Below are 21,511 nucleotides of genomic sequence, written 5' to 3'. Positions count from 1 at the left end.
TACCTTTTACACTGACAAAAGTTGTGATTACATTATACAAAAACTATCCAATCAATGTAAAATATTTTTGTATTTACTGTCATGGATGCAATACACCTATAACAGAAACAGAATCAACATACAACTTACTGTCTATGAGATGGCAAAACAATGTAGGGCACAAAATAATTAAACAATTGTCTACAAAAACTACATAATGAGGATATGCTAGCCTTGTTCAGAAACTAGAATCAAAGACCTATAAGGTAGAGACAATACTTACCTTGCCAGTAACAGAGTAACATTTGAACAAAAATATACATATCAAAATGGAAAAAAATCACTGAAACCAAACTAAAGAAAACTTGTAACCAATTTTTATACAGAAAGGGGGCTGCTAAAAAGCTTATTTATATTTGATTATACTCACCTGTCTGGTGTTCTCCTCTTGCCATTTTCATTTACATCAAGCAGAAGTTCGGAGGAGTCAACAGGTGAGGTGGTGCTGGTATCAAGGAGAAGCTGCTCATGCTGAGCGAGGTACTGAGCTGGGTTCTGCTTTGCCAAACGTGCACAATGAAGAAGTTCTCGCTGGAGCAATGGAAGATTAGCCTATAAAAAAATGTATATAATAGAGATAAAATGGTTCCATGTAAAAATAAATATAAATAGTTTGAACATGAAATGCACAAAAATAAATGTAGATTTCAATAATGCACAACGGGCCCTGAAACAGAGACTAAAGATATAACTAATCTTATTGCTTTGCTACGAGACAGTCTATAATTAAGTCTCAAAATCCATTGGAGTTTATTTAATTACTTTCCCATAAAATCACAACTGCAAACATATCATTGTGATATTGATAGTGCTTGCTTGCCCAAAGAGGAATGTCTTATTTATCTTTGGTGGGTGAACACAAGAATTATAATGTATAGTAGACTATATGGTCTGAAGGCAAAAGGCTTAACCTTCAGCATTTAAGTTACATGATCAACTCTTGAAAAATAAAAACCTATGTTTCAAAATGTTCTTCTAATGTAATATATATTCAGTGTGTTCCATTTTAAATCAATAATCAAGACTGAATTCATTAAACAGTGACATGGATGTGCACTTGTCAGCACTGTTAATGCCCTGGCACCAGACGCAGGAAAATGAGTTGGGTTGAGTTTGCACATTCTTCCATTTTAGCATGTTTTTTCTCTTGGTCACTCTACTTTTACTGACAATATTTTAAAATGTGCATGTAATGTTGATTGGTGACTCTAAATTGGCCAAAAATAAATAGTTTTTTGCTGAAATGTACACTGTACTCTGTTTTACTCTTTTCCCTTAAGTTTCTCCTGGTTAATTGTTTTCTTCTTCCCTTATTAACAAATGAGCCTATGGGGTAGGGCCTCTAATTATCACCAATCACTCAGGTGTTGCTGCTGATTATTGTGGCCACTTGAGGCCTAATCAAACAGCTAGCTCAAGTCTCAGTTGTTTGCTAAAGGCAAAGTGCATTCAACTTTCACACTGGACCCCTTTGGTCTAGTCTGGTCTATTATTTCTAGCCTTTGAAGATTGTTTTTCTATTCTGCAGTTTACTGTTTGTGCAATTTAGCCTTGTTAATTTCTACAACTTTTTTGGATTTAATTTTGGACTTAGTTTCACTTCTTGAATTAATATTTGAGCTTGAAGCTTTGATTTGGAGTATTTTTGTTGTCTACAAACTCCTGAATTTAAATACTTAGTATTTATTTTTTTTTAATCTTTAAAGTTAAAATGTTTCTTTGTCGGTGTTTCCCTCTGGTTTCTTTTTTTTTTTTTAAACAGTTTACTTTCTGTTTGAGTTTAATTTATGTGTTACCTGTTTCTTAGTTCTTTGTGTTTTTTTAATTTATCAAACAAACTGTTAATAGTAAATGTATTTAATTTGGAATTAAAGGATGGCGATTGTTTTTCTGTTCTTTATGTACTGCCCTAAATCGTGACAGTCAGTATTTATGGGTCTGCATGAGTTTGTCCTGTAGTGGAAAGGCTCCTAATTCAGGACAGTTACCACCTTGCACTCATTATTTTTTAAATAACTTCTAACCTCCCATGTCTGTAAATATGAATATGAAAAATCAAAAATGAATCAATGAATAAAAAGTTATCTTATGTTCTCTGTCTCTCCATTTGCACACAGAATTTTAACTGCTGATAAAACAATGAAGTTTAATGGATCTAGCCTCTTTTATGTTAGAATATAAAGTTATTAAAAAAAATTTGTAAGGTTTATAGAGTGTAACATAACATCCAGTATTATCTTACTTGCCTAAATGAAAAGTGGAGAAATACACTTTTCATACCTGCATTGTCTAAGATTTCTGAAATCTGTAAAAGAATTAGTGTCTGCATTAATAGTATCCATAATTTACAAACAAATACAGTACATTATGAAAGTTTCCCAATTTTAGAAACACTGTACATGTTATGGGAAACAAAAAAATAAAATTCACTTAACTTTAAACACACATTTCTTTGCACAGCTGATGAACAAAAAAAGCAAATACTGTTGATTTTAGATAAGGCAGACTCAGGAAGGCATGGCACTCCACTAAAATTGGGCTTGCCTTATCTAGGACAATTACCTTTAGCAATATAGCAATATAGATTACTGCTGAAAAATACATTTCTTGAAATTAACCTATATACTGTTTGGGCAGGTCACAGGTATGTCAGATAAGATTTCTTTTTAATACACCAAATATTTTACTACCATGAAGCCTAAGTGCAGGGATTTTTTTTGTTATAGCCATAATACAGTAATCACATCAGATCACATTGTTTACTTTCACAAAAATATTAACTAATACAAACATGTTAATAATATAGTACCTAGTAAATGTAAAACCAAAGGGGTGGCTACCTATTAGATTTGGGGCTTTTCTCATTAGGCCTGCTCATTTCTTGATCTCAGAGCACCTTACAGGGTTAGACCTTGTTTACATGTACCTAGGAATTTTTTTAAAACATAGCTTTTTGTATGCATTTTGGCCTTTTGTCCACATGCAAACTGTGTCTTAGGCCCCTGAAAAGGGACCTTTTGAAAAACTCCTTCCAGATTGAAGATGTCTAGAAACTCTGTAAACAGGGTAAAAAAAAAAAAAAAAAAAAAAAACAGTTTTTGGCTTGGTTTGTAGTGTGTGCCGGTATCCTCTTTGACTGACGTCAGTGTGCGTCATTATCTGTTTTATTTACACAAGGTAATTTTGCGGAATTGTGGTCGTAGCTAAAGTTACTCTTTTTAACGGGACTTTTTAAATGTTTATATTTAAACGTGCAATTACTTTATCACTATGTTGAGCAACAGAGGCGTCAGAATGTGCTATGGCTATGTCCTCACAGGCGGCGCAGTGATAGTGCTGCTGCTTTGCAGTAGGAAGATTGTGGGTTCACTTCCCGGTTCCTCCCTGTGTGGATAGCGCTTTGAGTACTGAGAAAAGCGCTATATAAATGTAATGAATTATTATTATTATTAATGCTACATCGTACACTCTGACAACACAGACCTCTATTTTGTGGAAAAAGTTTGAGAATGAAGTGGTTGTTGCTGTAGAATGGTGAGAGAATTTTCATTTGTGAAGGACATAGCTGTTGTCTTTGAATGAGCTGCTTCACTTGCACAACGAACGCCACCTGTGATTACAAGTGTTCATTTATTGACATCATAATCAAATGGCCGGGTAGTGTTCATGACACCCCTATATTTGCAAATTCCATGCTGAACACACATTTAAAAAAAAAAAAATTAAAATAATGGGCAATGAATGTTAATCTAAATGATATTCCCTTTGCTATCTATGCCTGTTTTGTGCTCTTGACAGCGGATTTTTGCTTTTTAATGTTGGAAAAAATTTTGGAGGAAAACTTCACATTTTGAAAAAAATCTGGGTATGTGTGGACGATACCTTAGATTAACAATATGGCACCAGGACCTAAGGGGGCACCAATATCAAAATATCTAAACATGAAACACTGGACTTATGCTTCTCATGCTTCACAAATATCTCAAAACCTGTTTGTGCTCTGATACATTACAGAAGTCAAAAAATAAAGAAAAGCTAATGCTATAAATAAATAAGTTTCCACATGCTTTCTGAATCACTTGTCTTAGTGGCAATTACGAACTTGAAATTGACAGACTTCATTTTAGTGGATATGCTAAAAGAAAAATAAAAAAGAAGTCTAGAAGTGCAGCCACATTACAAAATGTTCTTGAATTTGCTATATATTTTCTTTGACAAGTTGAAGCTTCACAAAATCAGGAAGAAGCTCATTTTAGCTTGGCCATGTCTAAAAACAACAGGTTTGAATGGGAGCGATACAAGTACCCATAAGCAGCTGGCTAACTTTATTGAGTCAGATGGAGCCCAGCTCTAGACTGATGATCAGCAGCAGAAACATTACAGCCTTTCAGTATACCCTGAATTATGGAAGGAAGTGGCTATTCAGCAACAGACTTTGTTTTGTAAAGAAACAGATTTGACCTTTGCTGTGTTCTCTATTTTTTGTTCTACACGGTGTTCAAATTTATGTATTATTCCACTTTTGTACAGAACACTAAAAAGTGATGTACTTTACCTTTTCCTGTTGATCTGCAATATTTACAACGGTAAGAATGTAATATTGTAGTAATTATAGATCCGTTTCTATCTAATATTCCTATTTCTTGTTGCACATTTTGTCCAAATTTTGTTAACTTACCACATAGAATTAAAAGGGATGTGACTAGGCTTTATTTTGTTGTTTGTATTTTTAGTCAAAAAGAACAGGATACAGCTACTTGAAGTCTAAAGACAATAATTGGAAAGACAGTAAACTTATAATAATTTGATTCACAAATATTTAAAAATTATGATTAATTAGGTAGATTCGAATAGCAACCAACTACTATGGCCTTATTTTGTGATTTAAGAAAAAATCTACAGGCCCAAGGTGTTTGTCTGTTGGAAGTCTGTTTGCCTTTAATTATGTATTATTTAATTGTTTTTGGTCTAAATAATATTGCATTTGATTCAACACTGTGTGTATGTGACTGGGTCCCAGAGATGATGATGGACAGGGGCACTGTGGAGTCTTAATCTGGTCCTGGGACCTTAAATAGAAAAATCGCAACAGAGGAAGGACACAAGCTGATAATCTTGAAGGGAAAATTTAACAGTTTAGTTTGTTAACTTGCTAAATTAGTTATGTAGTAATTTTTAAAATATTTAATTATTTTTATGAGAGAACTGACCTTCCTTCCTTTTTTTGAACTTGAAAGTGTCACTGTATTCATGTTAGGCAAATTAGTAGAAGATAACTGCGAAGAAAAATAATCAGGTCAAGCAGTAGAACCTCTTAAGTATTATTAAAAAAAACACACACACACACAAAAACACTTTGAGAATATGAACTGGTGTACAGTAAGTACACCGATTACCATAGTTATTACTTTTCATTCTTATTATAAAGTTTTTGTTTTATCACTAATGTAAGTACTCATTTTTTTTTTTTATAAATGTCCATTTCTCTATCATACATAATACAGCAAAATGTCCTACTTTGCCCTAAGCTCCTGCTTAGTCCTAAAAATTCCCAAAATTAGAGATGCATTCAGCCTAAATGATGTCTGAGACAGCTATTTATACACATACTAAACCGGAGAAGTTCTTCTCCAGTCTTATCAAATCACCACACATATGAAAATATTGTATGCTACACTGTCTAACCAAACAGTATGCACAATAAAGTCAAATTATTTTGAAGTTTTGTAAACGTTAAAAAACTTTAGATTTAGTTTGGAATTTAATGTCACTTCTAGGAATTTATGAATTTGGTAGAGCATAAAGTCTACTAAAATTTTATTGAACAAAAGTACATTAATACCCTTTAATCAATGTTTAAATGTCATGATGCAAGTTCAGAAAAGGGCTACAGCAACACTATCAAGAGCTGAATCAATGTATTGTGCATAAATCTAGAGTAGCCTGGAGTTACCATATGACCTTATCATTGGACTCATCTGGGCGGCACGGTGGGGCAGTGGGTAGCGCTGCTGCCTCGCAGTTAGGAGACCCGGGTTCACTTCCCAGGTCCGCCCTGCGTGGAGTTTGCATGTTCTCCCCGTGTCTGCGTGGGTTTCCTCCCACAGTCCAAAGACACATTGGCGATTCTAAATTGTCCCTAGTGTGTGCTGGGATTGGCTCCAGCAGACCCTGTAGTTAGGATATAGCGGGTTGGATAATGGATGGATGGATTGGACTCATCTTTAGAGACTTAAAAAACAATCCTATATATTAGGACTCAACCTTTATACTTCATTTTATCCATGTACTCTATATTGATGATTTTTTTTTTATTTTAAATTTGTTTTTATTTCTTTTGACTATTTCTTTGACATCTTGTAACACACTTTGACATACATCCTGTGTATGAAAATGTGGTATACAATTAAATGTTGTTGTAACTAACCTCATTTTGCATGACAGAAAATGGCTTAATCTAAAAACCATGAGAAAGTTTTTTAGATAAAGGATGATAAATATATTCCTTGTTGCAACAGTTGAAAGGAATAACCAATTTAAAGTATCAACTCAGCCATGGTTAAATTTTGATGAAAAAGTTACTTTATCAATACTTGTGTGTAGGCACGATCCTTTATTCAAAAATAAAAACATTATTGCTGTTGAACAATTTCCTTCCAAAAGCACAATTAAAATTACCATTTTCTGTGCTGTTGACTACATAAAAAGAATGCCTTAGCTACTGAAATCATGTACTAAAGAAGACCATTCATTCCAAGGTATGTTGAAGCACTAGTGTTTCTTCAATTGCACTGCCTTAGAAACTTGCCTCGTCTTACTCCACTTCCAAAAAATAATACCAGTAACAAAGCAACTAAATTACAAAGCTCAGTGATTATTAAAATGATAATTCACAATAAACTGAAATCTATTACAAGGGACGTTCAAAAAGTTTCTGCACTTTTCTATTTTCGTTGGAAAGTGATGAGTGTCATGTGACTAGTTCTGTCTGCTCGTGCAGTTTAGTATAAGAGTTGTCATCCTGTGGTGAAGATGGCTGTGAAACGTATAAATTGCACCAAAGAGGAACAGTGTTCTTTCATATGCTTTTTGTGGGCAGAAGGTGTGCCGGGAGCACAAATTCACCTCTGCATGCGTGCTCAGTATGGGGATTGAAATGTTCGAAAATGGCTGTACTAGTGTGATGGATGCAGTGCGCTGCAGACGTCCAGCTACAGCCATGACCACTAGGAATGAAGAAAGGACCATGGAACTGATCTGCAAAAACAGAAGAACTTTTTTGCTGATGGCATTAAAACGTTGGTACAACGCTGGGAAAATTGCATCAGAAAAGGAATGTGACTATGTAGAAAAGTGATGTAATTTGCTTTTGAAATTCTTAACAAATTGACTTAAAAAAAAAAAAAAAAGAGCGGAAACTTTTTGAACGTCCCTCGTATTTCATAGAGGCATATACAAATAGTGGGATTATATTTGCTGATTCAGAATTGGCCCCATGTGGGTGAAGGGGACCTTTGATAGATTAGCTTTCCCTTTCATTTTACTCACTCATATTGGGCCAAATTATTTTCCCATATTATTATGTGTTTTATTATTAGTGGTTCATAAAACATTTAAACTGTGTGTGTATGCCTCTCTTTCCTTCTCCAGAAGACTGAAACAGGATAACTTACATATACAGAAAGTCTTGTTTGTTTGCCTACTTGAAACTGAAGTTCATAATAAATATAAATTAGTAGTTATTATTTTTCATTGAACTTCTAATGCTTTTATAACACAATTCAACTTACTGTATTTTTAAGAGATAACACTAACAAAATGGCTCTATTTATTTTGGCTTCTGTTTCAGCATAAAAACATGGAAACTCTTTCCAAATTCAGGATAAAAATGTACTCATGGTTTTAGGAAGCCAGTCAAAAATGAGAAAATTTTATTACCAGATTAAGATGAAGGGCATCTGACAAGTAAAAGTGATCCACATACAGTATATCTATATTAATGTGCTATCTGAGTTTATGAGAGGGTAAAGTCCGGAAGAGCAATTAGAAAATTAAACACTGAAAAAGCTAGGACTATTAGTTTGATTTATTAAAATAATAAGTATATGAGAAAATTATTTTAAATAAGTTATGTTTATATATAAATAATAGATGACAAAGTAAATACTTTGCAAAAGCTCTAACTGCATTCCAAGTCACCACAACATTGTCTACTTGAAGAGAATTTAAAGAAATATTAAATATGTACAATACAGAACCAATGCTGCAATTAGTGAAACACTATAGCATCCTGAATTGAAATCTAAATTTATGTTATGGGGACCACAGTCTATCCTAGTAGCATGGGACAAATGCTGTAAACAAAGGCTGGAAGGTGCACTAGTCCAATATTGGGAATACTCAAATGCACGCAAACAAAGTAAGAATGTGCAAACTGCACAATGATACTAAAAGGACAGGTATTCAAACCCAGGTGCAAAGAGCTGTGAAGCAGCATTTCTATCTGGTACAACACTGTGTTCCCTTCCATCATCTAACTAATAAACTGATTTTAATGAGGAATACATGTTACAATTTCAGGCAGAAAAAAAGAACAGAACAATTATATTTTGGAGGTATTCATACTCCAACTTCAAAGAAAACCTAATCATTCTTGTAGCTATGGTTGAACTGAACAATAATTAACACACTGTAAAATTATTATGTTTCAAAATTAGTTATTACTATTTTTAAGTTTAATAACCTAATGTTTAAGAACATGTGAATGAAAATAATCAGAAAACATGATGTGAATACTCCTGGTATCCATTTTGTGTTGTAGCAGCACTTTTATTGTAGTAGCACTTTTTAAGCATCTTTTTTTTTTTACTTTAAAAAACAAGAATCTATTAGAAACAATGACAGTAAGTGGTAAGAAACAGTTCATTGCATACATCTGTATTGACAAAAGCAGACGACCTCTAGTGAATTTTTACTCAGAGATTTGAAAACTCATGAAACCTGAAAATGTCAATACCGCATTCTGAGATAACATCGAGCAAGCTATGATATTTCATTCTTATGTCCAAACCATTTATAAAAGTGATATGCTGCACACAAACACAGAAGAACTGAACAATTGGAAAAGATATGCGTTTGTTGGGAACCATTTTTCTTTCTTTGTTGAGGTTATGTGTTGTAACCAATCTTTCATATGCGGAGGATATAAAATGAGGATCTTTGACAGAACCATTTTAATTTACTGACTTCATAAACAGTCTCTTCAAATTCAAAAAATATGGTAATACAAAGCAATTTTGTTTTGCTCTAATTCTGTGGCCAGATTAGGTAATTAGAATGGTGTCTAATATCCTTCCAGTAAATGTTTCCCTGTGAAAGCAAAATAGAAGAGGGTCTGTGGGTTACATTAGCCTAATGAAAACAAGACTTTAATGCATATTGTTACAGCTGCATTTGAATGCACTTATTAAGGCTTGTGTTCCCACAACCATATGGTATTTGTCATTAATGTCTCCTTTGAGGAAAAGCACTAAAATTAGAAAAAAAAGTTACATCTTTGATTCCAACCATTCAAACTAAATTATATGGCAACCATATGTTACACAACTACAAGAAAAGAGAATATGAAAGTGTCCTTGTCTTTATCTTTCCCTCTGCAAACTGTAACAGTGACCCTAAAGTGAGACATACCCAAAATAACAATTCTTTACATTACTGAATCATAATGTACCTTCTATGAATTTGAACATTTTATGGAGCAAAAAGATTTTGCATAATACCTTTTATTTTTTATTTACTTACCCTTTGTTTATGTAACATTTTCAAATTAAATGAGGTCAACATAAATATCCACTCTTAAGTTTTTTATTTGCATTCAAATATACTATGTATTTAGGCTATTTAATACTGTGCTCTGAACTAGGCAGAATTCCTTATGAATAACTTGGTATATTTTGATGCAAGTTATAATGTTATAATGTAATAGTAAATATGTACAGAGCTAACAATGCTATAGAAACTAAATCTGCTTCACAGCTTGACTAAAATTTAGCTTACTGCCAGATGGTGTAGCTCTTTAATGTATTCAGAGTCAATTCTACCGAGTCACCTAGTTTGTACACAAAAGATGAAACATGCATCATGCTAAAATGGTTAACTTTTTTCTTCTTAGTTCTGTAGGACAAGATGTATTGAAGATGCTTCTACCTACATATTTACTGTCATATTAAGGAGCAATCAGGCACAACAGTAAAATATATAGTAGCACGAAATTACAACCATCATAAATTTAATGCCTCCTAATTCAGAAGGGTCTATCTGAGCATTAGTGAGCTATGAGAAAAAAATCTGTAGTGTACTTTACTTGCTTTAAAAAGTCAAACACAAAGTTTATTTTCAAGAGCAGTAGGTTGTGCTGTACCTTTAGAAATGGAATGACAAAGGGTCGCAGAGGGAAATTGGTAGCTTCTTGGAGTTTTGAATGAAACTCTTCTATGGTTAAAGTAGAATTCTGGAGAAACAAAAATCAAACAAAATAAGTTTTAGAAGCAAGCATAACACAAATTATAATCTAAGGAAATGTTCAAAGAAATTTATAATATTGTAGTTTGATGACCAATTGCTAATGGTTAAACAAAGCAGAGCGCAGATAATTATATTATGCATAAATATATTTACTCTGCACTTCGAGCAATTTAAGTACGATAAAGAGTACTTTCCATAATAGCTCATTAACTTTCCTGGTATTAAATATGTTTAAGTAAGCAACATAGTGATTAAAAGAGTTATTTCTCACTAAATATAAAATACAACATGATCTTAAGGCACACAGCAACATCCAAATGTTGTTACATGTGCAAATGTAGCATTTCAAAAGTGAAAACATATATAAATAAATATATAATGTGGCTTTTGTATTTGCCCAAACTACATTTTGTTACATTGAACGCACATCTGTTCACACAGATTGCAGAAGCTTAGTTTGACAGCCAGGAATTCTCCAGAGTTTTTCTTTAGTATTTCAGGCACTAATTAAGTGTGGCACATTCTTCGATAGAGGAAAATTAAGGAATGTAAAAATAAATAAATAAATAAAAATATGAAATGACGATTGTGCTTTTTATATTATGAAGACAGATAAGGAATGTATAAATGCAGGGAAAAAGCATGTCAAAATAAATACTTCTGACAAAACTAGAATAGAAATTCCCTGAAATATCATGATTATCCTATAATTACAGCTTGCAATGTGCATTAGTTTTAAATTTTAATTTTATATTACTGCTATAGTACTATTCCTGTTACTAATGTGAAACAACATCAAATTCACAACTAAACAGCATTTTTTTTAACAAATAATTCTGAAAAAAAACCAAAACAATAATTGCTCCAAAGTCAGTGATAATGAGTTTAAGATCTTCTTGAGATGTGATTTATTCAAGCGTACACCTTCCTCCTAAAACGTGAAACATTTACTTTGTCCCCTAGCCTTTTACTTTGTAAACTGCTCTCACATTTTATAAACTGCTCTCGCATTTTTCATGCTAAGAATTTTGAATTTAGACATTTTTATTTCATGTTTTGGGGCTGAAAAGCTTTTCTTTTCTACTGCAATCTTCTGCACATCTAGATTCTATCGATCTACTCTTCAATGTTAAGAGTAACCTGAAATCTATTCCTTGCTTATTGTCCACATACATGAAAGTGTAGCACAATCATCCACATGACTGTATAATGATGATCTTTTCACTTCATATATACAGTACATTAATTATCTTTGAATTGCAGAATTAACCTGCCAGGATATAATGGATTACCAAATCTAAGCAACATAAGTAATAATGCATCATAAAAACTATTTTATACATTTAATTTTCCAGTTAGTTTACATTTATGATTGGATTATTGCAATTGCCCTACAATTGGAGGACCATTCAAGAACAAGGTTGTCTTGTCCATATTGCCACTTACTCAGTTCTACACAGAACTTAATGTGTCCTCTTCCTGTGTTATTTCCTCTTCTTAAGTAATCAATATGATTTTATCATCAAACTATGGTGACCTAGTCACCCATCATGGCTAACTGTTTTTAGGTGTTTTCTAATTTACTAGCAAATCTTCTGTAACTGTTTTAGTTATGTACTAATTTTTGCATCGTAGGACAAAGTGGGCATTACCTATTCTGCTAAGCTTTTAGTAGCACAGAAGGCCTGTTAAGTCAGCAGACTTAACAGGGATGTAGAACTCCAGCTGGAACTTCCCCCAACCTGCATTCCAGAAAGGAATGACTAAACAACAGCTTGTACCAAACGTTGCTCAGTCCTGTACTTCAACTGATAACAAAGGTATAAATAAGTGTTGAGCTAACATTTCGGCAGCGTATCCTGCAAACAAAGGGTGCATAAATGGACATTTATCTTACAGTTGTTACCGCAACATGAGCCTGCCAGGATGTGATGGACACTGGAAGAGACCTTGATTCAATCACCCCAAACTAGCTTCACTCATCTCATCTCTTCTCTCTCTCTAAAAAAGGCTAATGAGATGTTCTTATGAAAGCTGACAATTATATTAACTTTGTGGAGCCAAAAACCAGACAATGCGCATTTCCTTGTAGCCAACCCAAACTCTGTGACAGTAACTGGGCCCAGTTTGAGAAGACTGAGAAGCAGTCATTATTTTAAGAAGGGAATCTAAGCATCTAAACTCTTGTGCAAGTTAACAGTAATGCTTTTCCATATGATGCTACAGAGGACATAGCAAAGAGAATAACTGTGAACTGAGAAAAGTAGCATCACAGCACACCACAAACAAAGGACCATATAGTAAAGAGACACAGAGCACTCCACTGCAAGAAGAAAGCACCACTAGAACTTGGAGTAACAACAGCAACAACAACTTCACACAACATTGGAGATCATCCTTAAAGACTTGGTATCGTAAAACTTTTCATCTATACCAAGATAAATTAGAACTGTTAGTAGCCAGTAAATGGCTAGCCTCTTATGTGTTATATGATTCTCTGCTTCATCTGTGTTGCATCCTGTCTTCTACAGTATGTTGTCTTATAAATAACAAAACCAAATTGAAAAACTAAAACTAAATGAAACAATTTAAATAGCTGAAAAGACTAACTGAAATAAAATAATAATTTAATAAAAATATTTTTAGTTTTTATAACAATCAGACTTATGCAAGGACTAACCTGGGCTGAAGGGGTCCTGAAATTAATCAAAATATAAGAATTTCATTTTTGGTTTTTGAATAAATATTCCTGCCATTAGTCTTTAACCCTTGTAACTTTTAACTCTAAAACAGAAAGTCATCCACCACAAGCCACTCACATATATTCATCCAGTGAATGGTGGCTGACAGAGGATGGGTGTTGACACCGCATTTCTGATGAATGTGCAAGGTGAATATGGGCACGTAAAATGTGTGAAGAAGGAGCAATTTACTGTGTGGTAACAGTGACAGTTCTTCAGGAGCTGACAGTGACAGTATGATAAATTCTGGTCCAAGTGTTAGTGAAGCATACCAAGGTGATGATTTTGCTTTGAATGTGCTGGATCTCCGGGGCTCAAGAGAGAAGTATTAGATACAGATAATTCCTAACAGATCAGTCTGTACTGTGACGTCATGTTTGCTGTAAATCTGACTGAAACCAAGATATGTTAAGTACACAGCAATTAATAAAGCAGCACACACTAAGCCAAATTCCAGGCTGCATGAGTCTGATGTCTGTTATGATGAGCTGCCATTTCTTGGCGCTTCTTTTATATCAAAATGTAATTCAAATGCCTGAAGTCAGAATGTACCGGTCAACAAAACCTTTAACGTATGCTGAGAAAAATCATGAGTGAACAACATTTCAATTTGTTTCTCAGATGTCTCAGTTTTGTTGACAATAAATCACATGCCACTTCGCACAAGAGAAATCCTTTTAGAAACTAAAATAAACTGATCGAGAGACTGTCTAGGTCAACATACAAGATCAGCATATTTTTACTGACCAATCACTTTTGCTTTAAATGGTTGTTTAACAACAAAGCGATACAAACCTTGTAAAATTCCCGAGTTGGCAATATCTCTACTGAACTAAAGGTAGTTAGGTGAAAAGAGTCTGCCGAATGGTGAAAAACTAAACATACTAATATGTTTTTGTCAGTGGCGGACCGTGCATTTCACACCTAGGCCTTCAGTAATGCTCCGTCTGAATCAACCCGCCCCTCAAAAACTAATTTATGGTTATAAAAACCATCTTAATATGCAGAAATACAGTATAAAGAGCTGTTGCATCACAGATAGATAACTCCTGTAGCCACAATAAATGCCTTTATTGAATAGACAAACCAGGGGTGAACAAGTTCCTTTCTACTGCAGCTACAGCCGTGACACACATAAAAAACATCAATAATAACTCATAAACTTGCAATATTATTTAGGAAAATCGCAACATTTTACTCACCAAAAATTCGGATTATTTGTAAACATAATCCATCCTCCTCTCTTTCCTCAAAAACAGTTCAATTACTCTGTCGTACAGATTATCCGTGCGCTTCAGTTCCATCACGAAGTCCCTTTCTATCGCCATCGAAGCTAATGCTGAAAGTCGAACCTGCCCTGTCGTATTTCTGGCATAAGTTTTAATTCGCTTTAGGGCTGAAAATGTCTGCTCGACAGAAGCAGTGGACACTGGAATGGTCACCGCCAAACATACCAATGTGTACAGCTGCTCCATGCTCTCATTCAGATTTTTCTGATGAAGGAAGTCAAGGAGATCAGTGGGAGATTTTCCTGCAAAATCATCCATGGCATACTTACACCATCCTATCCAATCAACGGGTCTGAATACGGTGACGTTGCCGTACGCCTGCTAGAGGGCCCTAGTGACGCCAACTCAAAATCTGATTGGTTGAAGCAACAGTTTAATCGACATTTATTTTGTGTTACAGGGCCTGCAGAACGGATTGTGAAGGCCTCCGGGCAGACTTCATTGACTTTGACCCTGCCTGGCAACAAATGATGGCTGAAATGTGACTGGTTAAATGCTTTAATACCAAAATACATGTCTGGAAGCAGCACAACCATCGGAAAAGCTATGAAAGGAAGCGGACAGACTATTTGGAATTATTTAATAAGTATTCATGGACAAAATATAATTAACATCAGTTTGTGATTCAGATATTTTTTTTAGGACAGCAGAGAAGGCCTTGCAGGCCCTGACGGCCCACCACTGGTTTTTGTATTTATTTTGTATTTATTCATTTATCTTTTTTTAGTTTTACATTCACAGCTCAAAATACCTGATACAGGTAAAATTCCATTATAACAAAATTTTCATTACAACAAAGTATTTTTATGGTCCCGACAGCTTCCCCATATGACACGAGTCTATAGAAATCGTGTTACTACGAAGTACATTCAGCAGATACTTTCATTATAACGAAGTGCACAAAAGACCTTGAAATGCCTGAATGAATCATCCATAGAGCAGTTAGTTCTGTGGCCGCAGCTCAGTTGTGCACAACGATCCCCAAACAGAAACACTGTAATTTTTTTTTCTTTCTTCGAACATTCCTTGTACTGTTTTTTTTTTTTACCTTTTTTGTTTCCTGTGGTTTTCAGTGATACCTTTTACTTATTGCTCGTCAACATTTGAAATACATTCATTGGAATTTAACTCATTGTCACCCTCCTATAGAAATATTAGAAAAAAAAACTTTAATTTTTTGTAGCTCTCGATTGCTGCAAAAAGAAGGACTGAGCAAAAAAAGTAGAAAAATCTCGGGTTGCAAACGTACGTGAACTGCTGCATTTGAAGACGTCGAAAAAGCCATTTTTATGTGGTTCAGTGATACTCATTCAAGAAACATTCCTATTAATGCGGCACTCATTCAAGAAAATGTGAGGTTTATAAACTCTCTTGGGAGCTCCCCTAACTAGACAGCAAGCTGAAGAGTGTCCTGAAGTGTGATCTCCGCATCTGTACAGGGTAATAGCAGGCTCACAGATATGCTGCGTCACTCCACCAAAGTAAACAGAAAAGATCTTGATGGATGATGCAAGGTTAGGAGCACGTAAATTATAAATGCAGATACTGTAACAGGATTACTTGATCACGTGACCTGGCCACGATCCTGCCTGACTGCTATGTCTGTGTATAGCAGAGTGGCAGATCACGCTACAATAAATAACTGTGCCGTTCCTGTTTCAAGCTGAATAAAGCTGGTTTTGCTAAAGTACTGAGACTAAGCCTTGTGTTTTGGGGTGCAAGACAGGGACTTATAGCGCGACCCCGATCTTTTATAATTTGCTTCTGTGGCGCTTCACTGCAGCAATGTGAGCCTCCTATTGCCCTGCCCCAGCAACGGACAAACAATCTTCCACAGACGCTGCAATCGCGCTTCAGGACGCACTTCAGTGTGTCGTTCCCCTTGGGTGGGGAGTGGGGGGTCTCAAAAGAGTTCAGAAACCTCACAATATGAAGAAGAAATAATGATTTGGCTCCTGACTTGATAACTGTGCTGCCCACAACATGCTTCCACATTCAGATAATGTTCGTTTTGAATACCTCCCACCCAATTGCACGGCAGCGCTTCAGCCATTGGATTTGGGCATCATTTGCACCTTAAAAGTATATTATCGCATGGGAATGCAAAAAAAAAATTCTCGTCAGCATAACTTGTAGGCAGGAAGAGATTAAAAGTAACACAAAAGAAGCTATTGAAAAGATTGCAAATGCCTGGACACTTGTTAAAGAAAGCACTATACTAATAAATTCAGAATCTCATTACAACGAAATATTTGCTACAATGAAATATTTTTTAGGTCCCTGGGAGTTCGTTAGAGAATTGCATACCATGGATATTTCCTGCCTTGCATCCAAAGCTGCTTGGATAGACTCCAGGTTTCCTGAGATCTTGCTCTGGATAAGCAACTTTTTGGTGAGGAAATATATATATATATATATATATATATATATATATATATATATATATATATATATATATATTAGCAAAATTCCCGTGCTTCGCAGCAGAGAAGTAGTGTGTTAAAGAGGTTATGTAAACATTTATATACATACACATATATACATATCTACATATACACTTATCTACATATACATATATATATATACATACATATACACATCCACATATACATATATATGCATATACAAATTTACAAAACTACATATATATATACATATGTACATATATATACATATAAATATATACATATCTACATATATATACACATATATACACATATGCACATATATATATATATCTATACTAATAAAGGGCAAAGCCCTCACTGACTCACTCACTCACTCACTCACTCACTCATCACTAATTCTCCAACTTCCCATGTAGGTGGAAGGCTGAAATTTGGCAGGCTCATTCCTTACAGCTTACTTACAAAATTTAGGCAGGTTTCATTTCGAAATTCAAAGCGTAACGGTCATAACTGGAACCTCTTTTTTGTCCATATACTGTAATGGACTGCAGCTCGCTGGCCGTGGGAGGCGGAGTTGCGTATCGCGTCATCACGCCTCCCACGTAATCACGTGAACTGACTGTGAACGCAGTACGTAGAAAACAAGGAAGAGCCCCAAACAGCGCTGAAGAAAACATTCATTACACAATTGAGAAGGCAGCGAAACAATAAGAAGCGAGCGAGTGACGCATACAAGCATATTCATAAGTGCAGCTAAGGCGGAAACAAAGCACGGTGTAAACCATAAGTTTAAATTAAGTTTGGCAAGATTGCTTTTCTCCTGTACAACTATACGTTGCATTCTCAACAGTAAGCTTGCACGACTTGGTCATATTACAACCGGAGTGCTGAACTGACAACGTGGTATACAAAGAGAACTATAACAATCGTAATAAACGAACAATAAAACAGCGGAGAACCCGTGGATTAAATAAAAAGGCTGCTTCCTTGGCGAAGCAAGGAAAAAGGATGGCCTTATATGGCGTTCGTTTATAAAACAGCGGAGAAGCTGTGTAAAGATTGCTTCACAAAAAAACAGCAGAGCGCCTTATATGAGCAGGCAGTCAGCTAAAGAAGGGAATCAATAAATAACTATAATCGTAATAAACGAACAAAAAATAGCGGAGAATCCGCGGATTACCTGAACAGAAAACTGAGTCTCAAATACCTACACAATCACTATAACAATCGTAATAAACGAACAATAAAACAATACAGAACCGCTAAGCTAGGAGAAAGGACGGCCTTATATGGCGTTCATTTATAAAACAGCGGACAGGCTGTGTAAAGTCAGCTTCACAAAAAAACAGATCCTTAACAAATTGTTATTGGTATATTTTCCCTCAATTTAAAAGGGTTTTCTTTTCTTCTTAATTAAAATTTAAAAGCAATACTTCACCGCTGCGAAGCGCGGGAATTTGGCTACATGCAGTGAGTGTGTACGCCTGATGAGCCAAGAATTAGGGCGAAACACGTGTCGCGTACTCTTTGCATTATTTGACAGTAAACTATTTTCAACCATTCTATGATCTGCTTCTCACAACTGAAGGCACCGTGGCGGATGTTAGCTGACTTGCTGGCCAACCATAAGCGTTACCTGGTAGGTAACCACCCATACAATCAGATTGTGATCTATACTAATAAAAGGCAAAGCCCTCACTGACTGACTGACTCACTCACTCATCACTAATTCTCCAACTTCCCGTGTAGGTAGAAGGCTGAAATTTGGCAGGCTCATTCCTTACAGCTTACTTACAAAAGTTAGGCAGGTTTCATTTCGAAATTGTACGCGTAATGGTCATAACTGGAACCTGTTCTTTGTCCATATACTCTAATGGAGGAGGCGGAGTCATGTATCGCGTCATCATGCCTCCTACGTAATCATGTGAACTGAAAACAAGGAAGAGATTTACAGCACGAGTCAAATGCGGGAACGAAGGTAAATGACGTTAATTGTTGAGTGTCTTTTAATACTGTGTAAGCATACATATTAACACATGTGCAATTAAACGTGTGCATTTACTGGGTGATTTCTCAGGCTTAAAAGCTCGCCTTTTATTAAAAAGGTAAATGCAAACTGTTTTCATTCTGAAGGGCACAAACCACGTTAGATTTCACACTCAAAAGTAAGCTCAGCACACAGCTTGGTCATATTACAACCAGAGGGGCGAACTGACAACGTGGTATACAAAGAGATCCTTAACAAATAATTATTGATTCATTTTCCCTCAGTTTAAAAAGGTTTACTTTTCTTCTTAATAAAAATTTTAAAGCAGTACTTCGCCACTGCGAAGCGCGGGTATTTTGATATATATCAAAATATATCGCGTCATCACGCCTCCCACGTAAGCATGTGAACTGACCCGCTGCCGTTTGCAATGCCATATTCGCGAGATACAAGTTTAATGAGAAGACACGAGGTATAAACGACAGTTTGGATCACTTTGTAACAGAGTTAAAATTGCTGTAGCGAGAAACTTTTAACTGCCGGGTCTTAGCTAACATTAAATAAACCCGTGGACATCGCAACATCACACAAGAGAGCGGCTCACGTGAAGTGACTGAACGCAGCAGGAGTGATCACTTCGATGAATCAAACCTGTTCAAAAAACACATTACACAATTGATAAGGTACGAAAACAATATGAAACTGATTGTGGATTTGCGTACAGCCACTGAAACTTTGTGACGGCACGAGACTTCAGGTCACGTGTCTGCAAAAGAACCTCATTGAGGCAACTATTTTTACTGGCGGTGGCTCAGGGGAGAGAGTTTTTATTCCTCGCATCCCCGTTATACCCTCTGATCTCCCATTTCAATTCAAACGCCTCCAATTTCCACTAAGGCTCTGCTTCGCAATGACAATTAATAAGTCTCAGGGACAGACCCTACAAAAGGTTGGCATTGATTTGAGGCAGGACTGCTTTTCACATGGCCAACTGTACGTTGCATGCTCAACAGTAAGCTCAGCACACAGCTTGGTCATATTACAACCGGAGGGGCGAACTGACAACGTGGTATACAAAGAGATCCTTAACAAATAATTATTGATTACAAAGTGATCCAAACTGTTGTTTATACCTCGTGTCTTCTCATTAAACTTGTATCTCGCGAATATGGCATTGCAAACGGCAGCGGGTCAGTTCACATGCTTACATGGGAGGCGTGATGACGCAATATATTTTGATATATATCAAAATACCCGCGCTTCACATCGACGAAGTATTGCTTTAAAATTTTTATTAAGAAGAAAAGTAAACCTTTTTAAACTGAGGGAAAATGAATCAATAATTATTTGTTAAGGATCTCTTTGTATACCACGTTGTCAGTTCGCCCCTCCGGTTGTAATATGACCAAGCTGTGTGCTGAGCTTACTCTTGAGCATGAAATCTAACGTGGTCTGTGCCCTTCAGAATGAAAACAGTTTGCATTTACCTTTTTAATAAAAGGCGAGCTTTTAAGCCTGAGAAATCACCCAGTAAATGCACACATTTAATTGCACATGTGTTAATATGTATGCTTACACAGTATTAAAAGACACTCAACAATTAACGTCATTTACCTTTGTTCCTGCGTTTGATAAAAGGCGAGCTTTTAAGCCTGAGAAATCACCCAGTAAATGCACACGTTTAATTGCACATGTGTTAATATGTATGCTTACACAGTATTAAAAGACACTCAACAATTAACGTCATTTACCTTCGTTCCCGCGTTTGACTCATGCTGTAAATCTCTTCCTTGTTTTCAGTTCACGTGATTACGTAGGAGGCGTGATGACGCGATACGTGATGACGCCTCCTCCATTAGAGTATATGGACAAAAAACAGGTTCCAGTTATGACCATTACGCGTAGAATTTCGAAATGAAACCTGCCTAACTTTTGTAAGTAAGCTGTAAGGAATGAGCCTGCCAAATTTCAGCCTTCTACCTACACGGGAAGTTGGAGAATTAGTGATGAGTGAGTGAGTCAGTCAGTCAGTGAGGGCTTTGCCTTTTATTAGTATATATATATATATATATATCTACTTATATATATATATATATATATATATATATATATATATACACAGTATATATCTTCTACTGTATATATATATATATATTATATATATATATATATATATATATATATATATATATTCTCGGCATTCGTAGTCTGAATCACAATCTGATTGTACGGGTGGTTACCTACCAGGTAACGCTTATGGTTGGCCAGCAAGTCAGCTAACATCCGCCATGGTGCCTTCAGTTGTGAGAAGCAGATCATAGAATGGTTGAAAATAGTTTACTGTCAAACAATGCAAAGAGTACGCGACACGTGTTTCGCCCTAATTCTGGGCTCATCAGGCGTACACACTCACTGCATGTAGCCAAATTCCCGCGCTTCGCAGCGGTGAAGTATTGCTTTTAAATTTTAATTAAGAAGAAAAGAAAACCCTTTTAAATTGAGGAAAAATATACCAATAACAAT

The 21,511-nt window shown here is 35.5% G+C and overlaps 1 protein-coding gene across 6 annotated transcripts in view; it reads right to left on the bottom strand.

Annotated features, from left to right (window-relative positions):
• runx1t1 (RUNX1 partner transcriptional co-repressor 1) overlaps positions 1-21,511 on the bottom strand; it is a 153,305-nt gene that overhangs the window by 25,181 nt on the left and 106,613 nt on the right. For 4 of the 6 annotated variants that reach the window (XM_028817788.2, XM_028817789.2, XM_051935502.1 and 1 more), the window contains exons 4-6: positions 10,460-10,549; positions 5,250-5,315; positions 410-591 (exon numbers count right to left, since the gene is read on the bottom strand). In XM_028817788.2, the coding sequence (XP_028673621.1) occupies positions 410-591; positions 5,250-5,315; positions 10,460-10,549 (338 nt within the window). The remainder of the gene's footprint in view (positions 1-409; positions 592-5,249; positions 5,316-10,459; positions 10,550-21,511) is intronic. The other 2 variants (XM_028817791.2, XM_028817792.2) reach the window with 1 other exon arrangement.

Source organism: Erpetoichthys calabaricus, chromosome 13, assembly GCF_900747795.2.
Source record: "Erpetoichthys calabaricus chromosome 13, fErpCal1.3, whole genome shotgun sequence".
Taxonomy (NCBI): Eukaryota; Metazoa; Chordata; class Cladistia; order Polypteriformes; family Polypteridae; genus Erpetoichthys; species Erpetoichthys calabaricus.
This window is presented reverse-complemented; position numbering and strand designations above follow the sequence as displayed.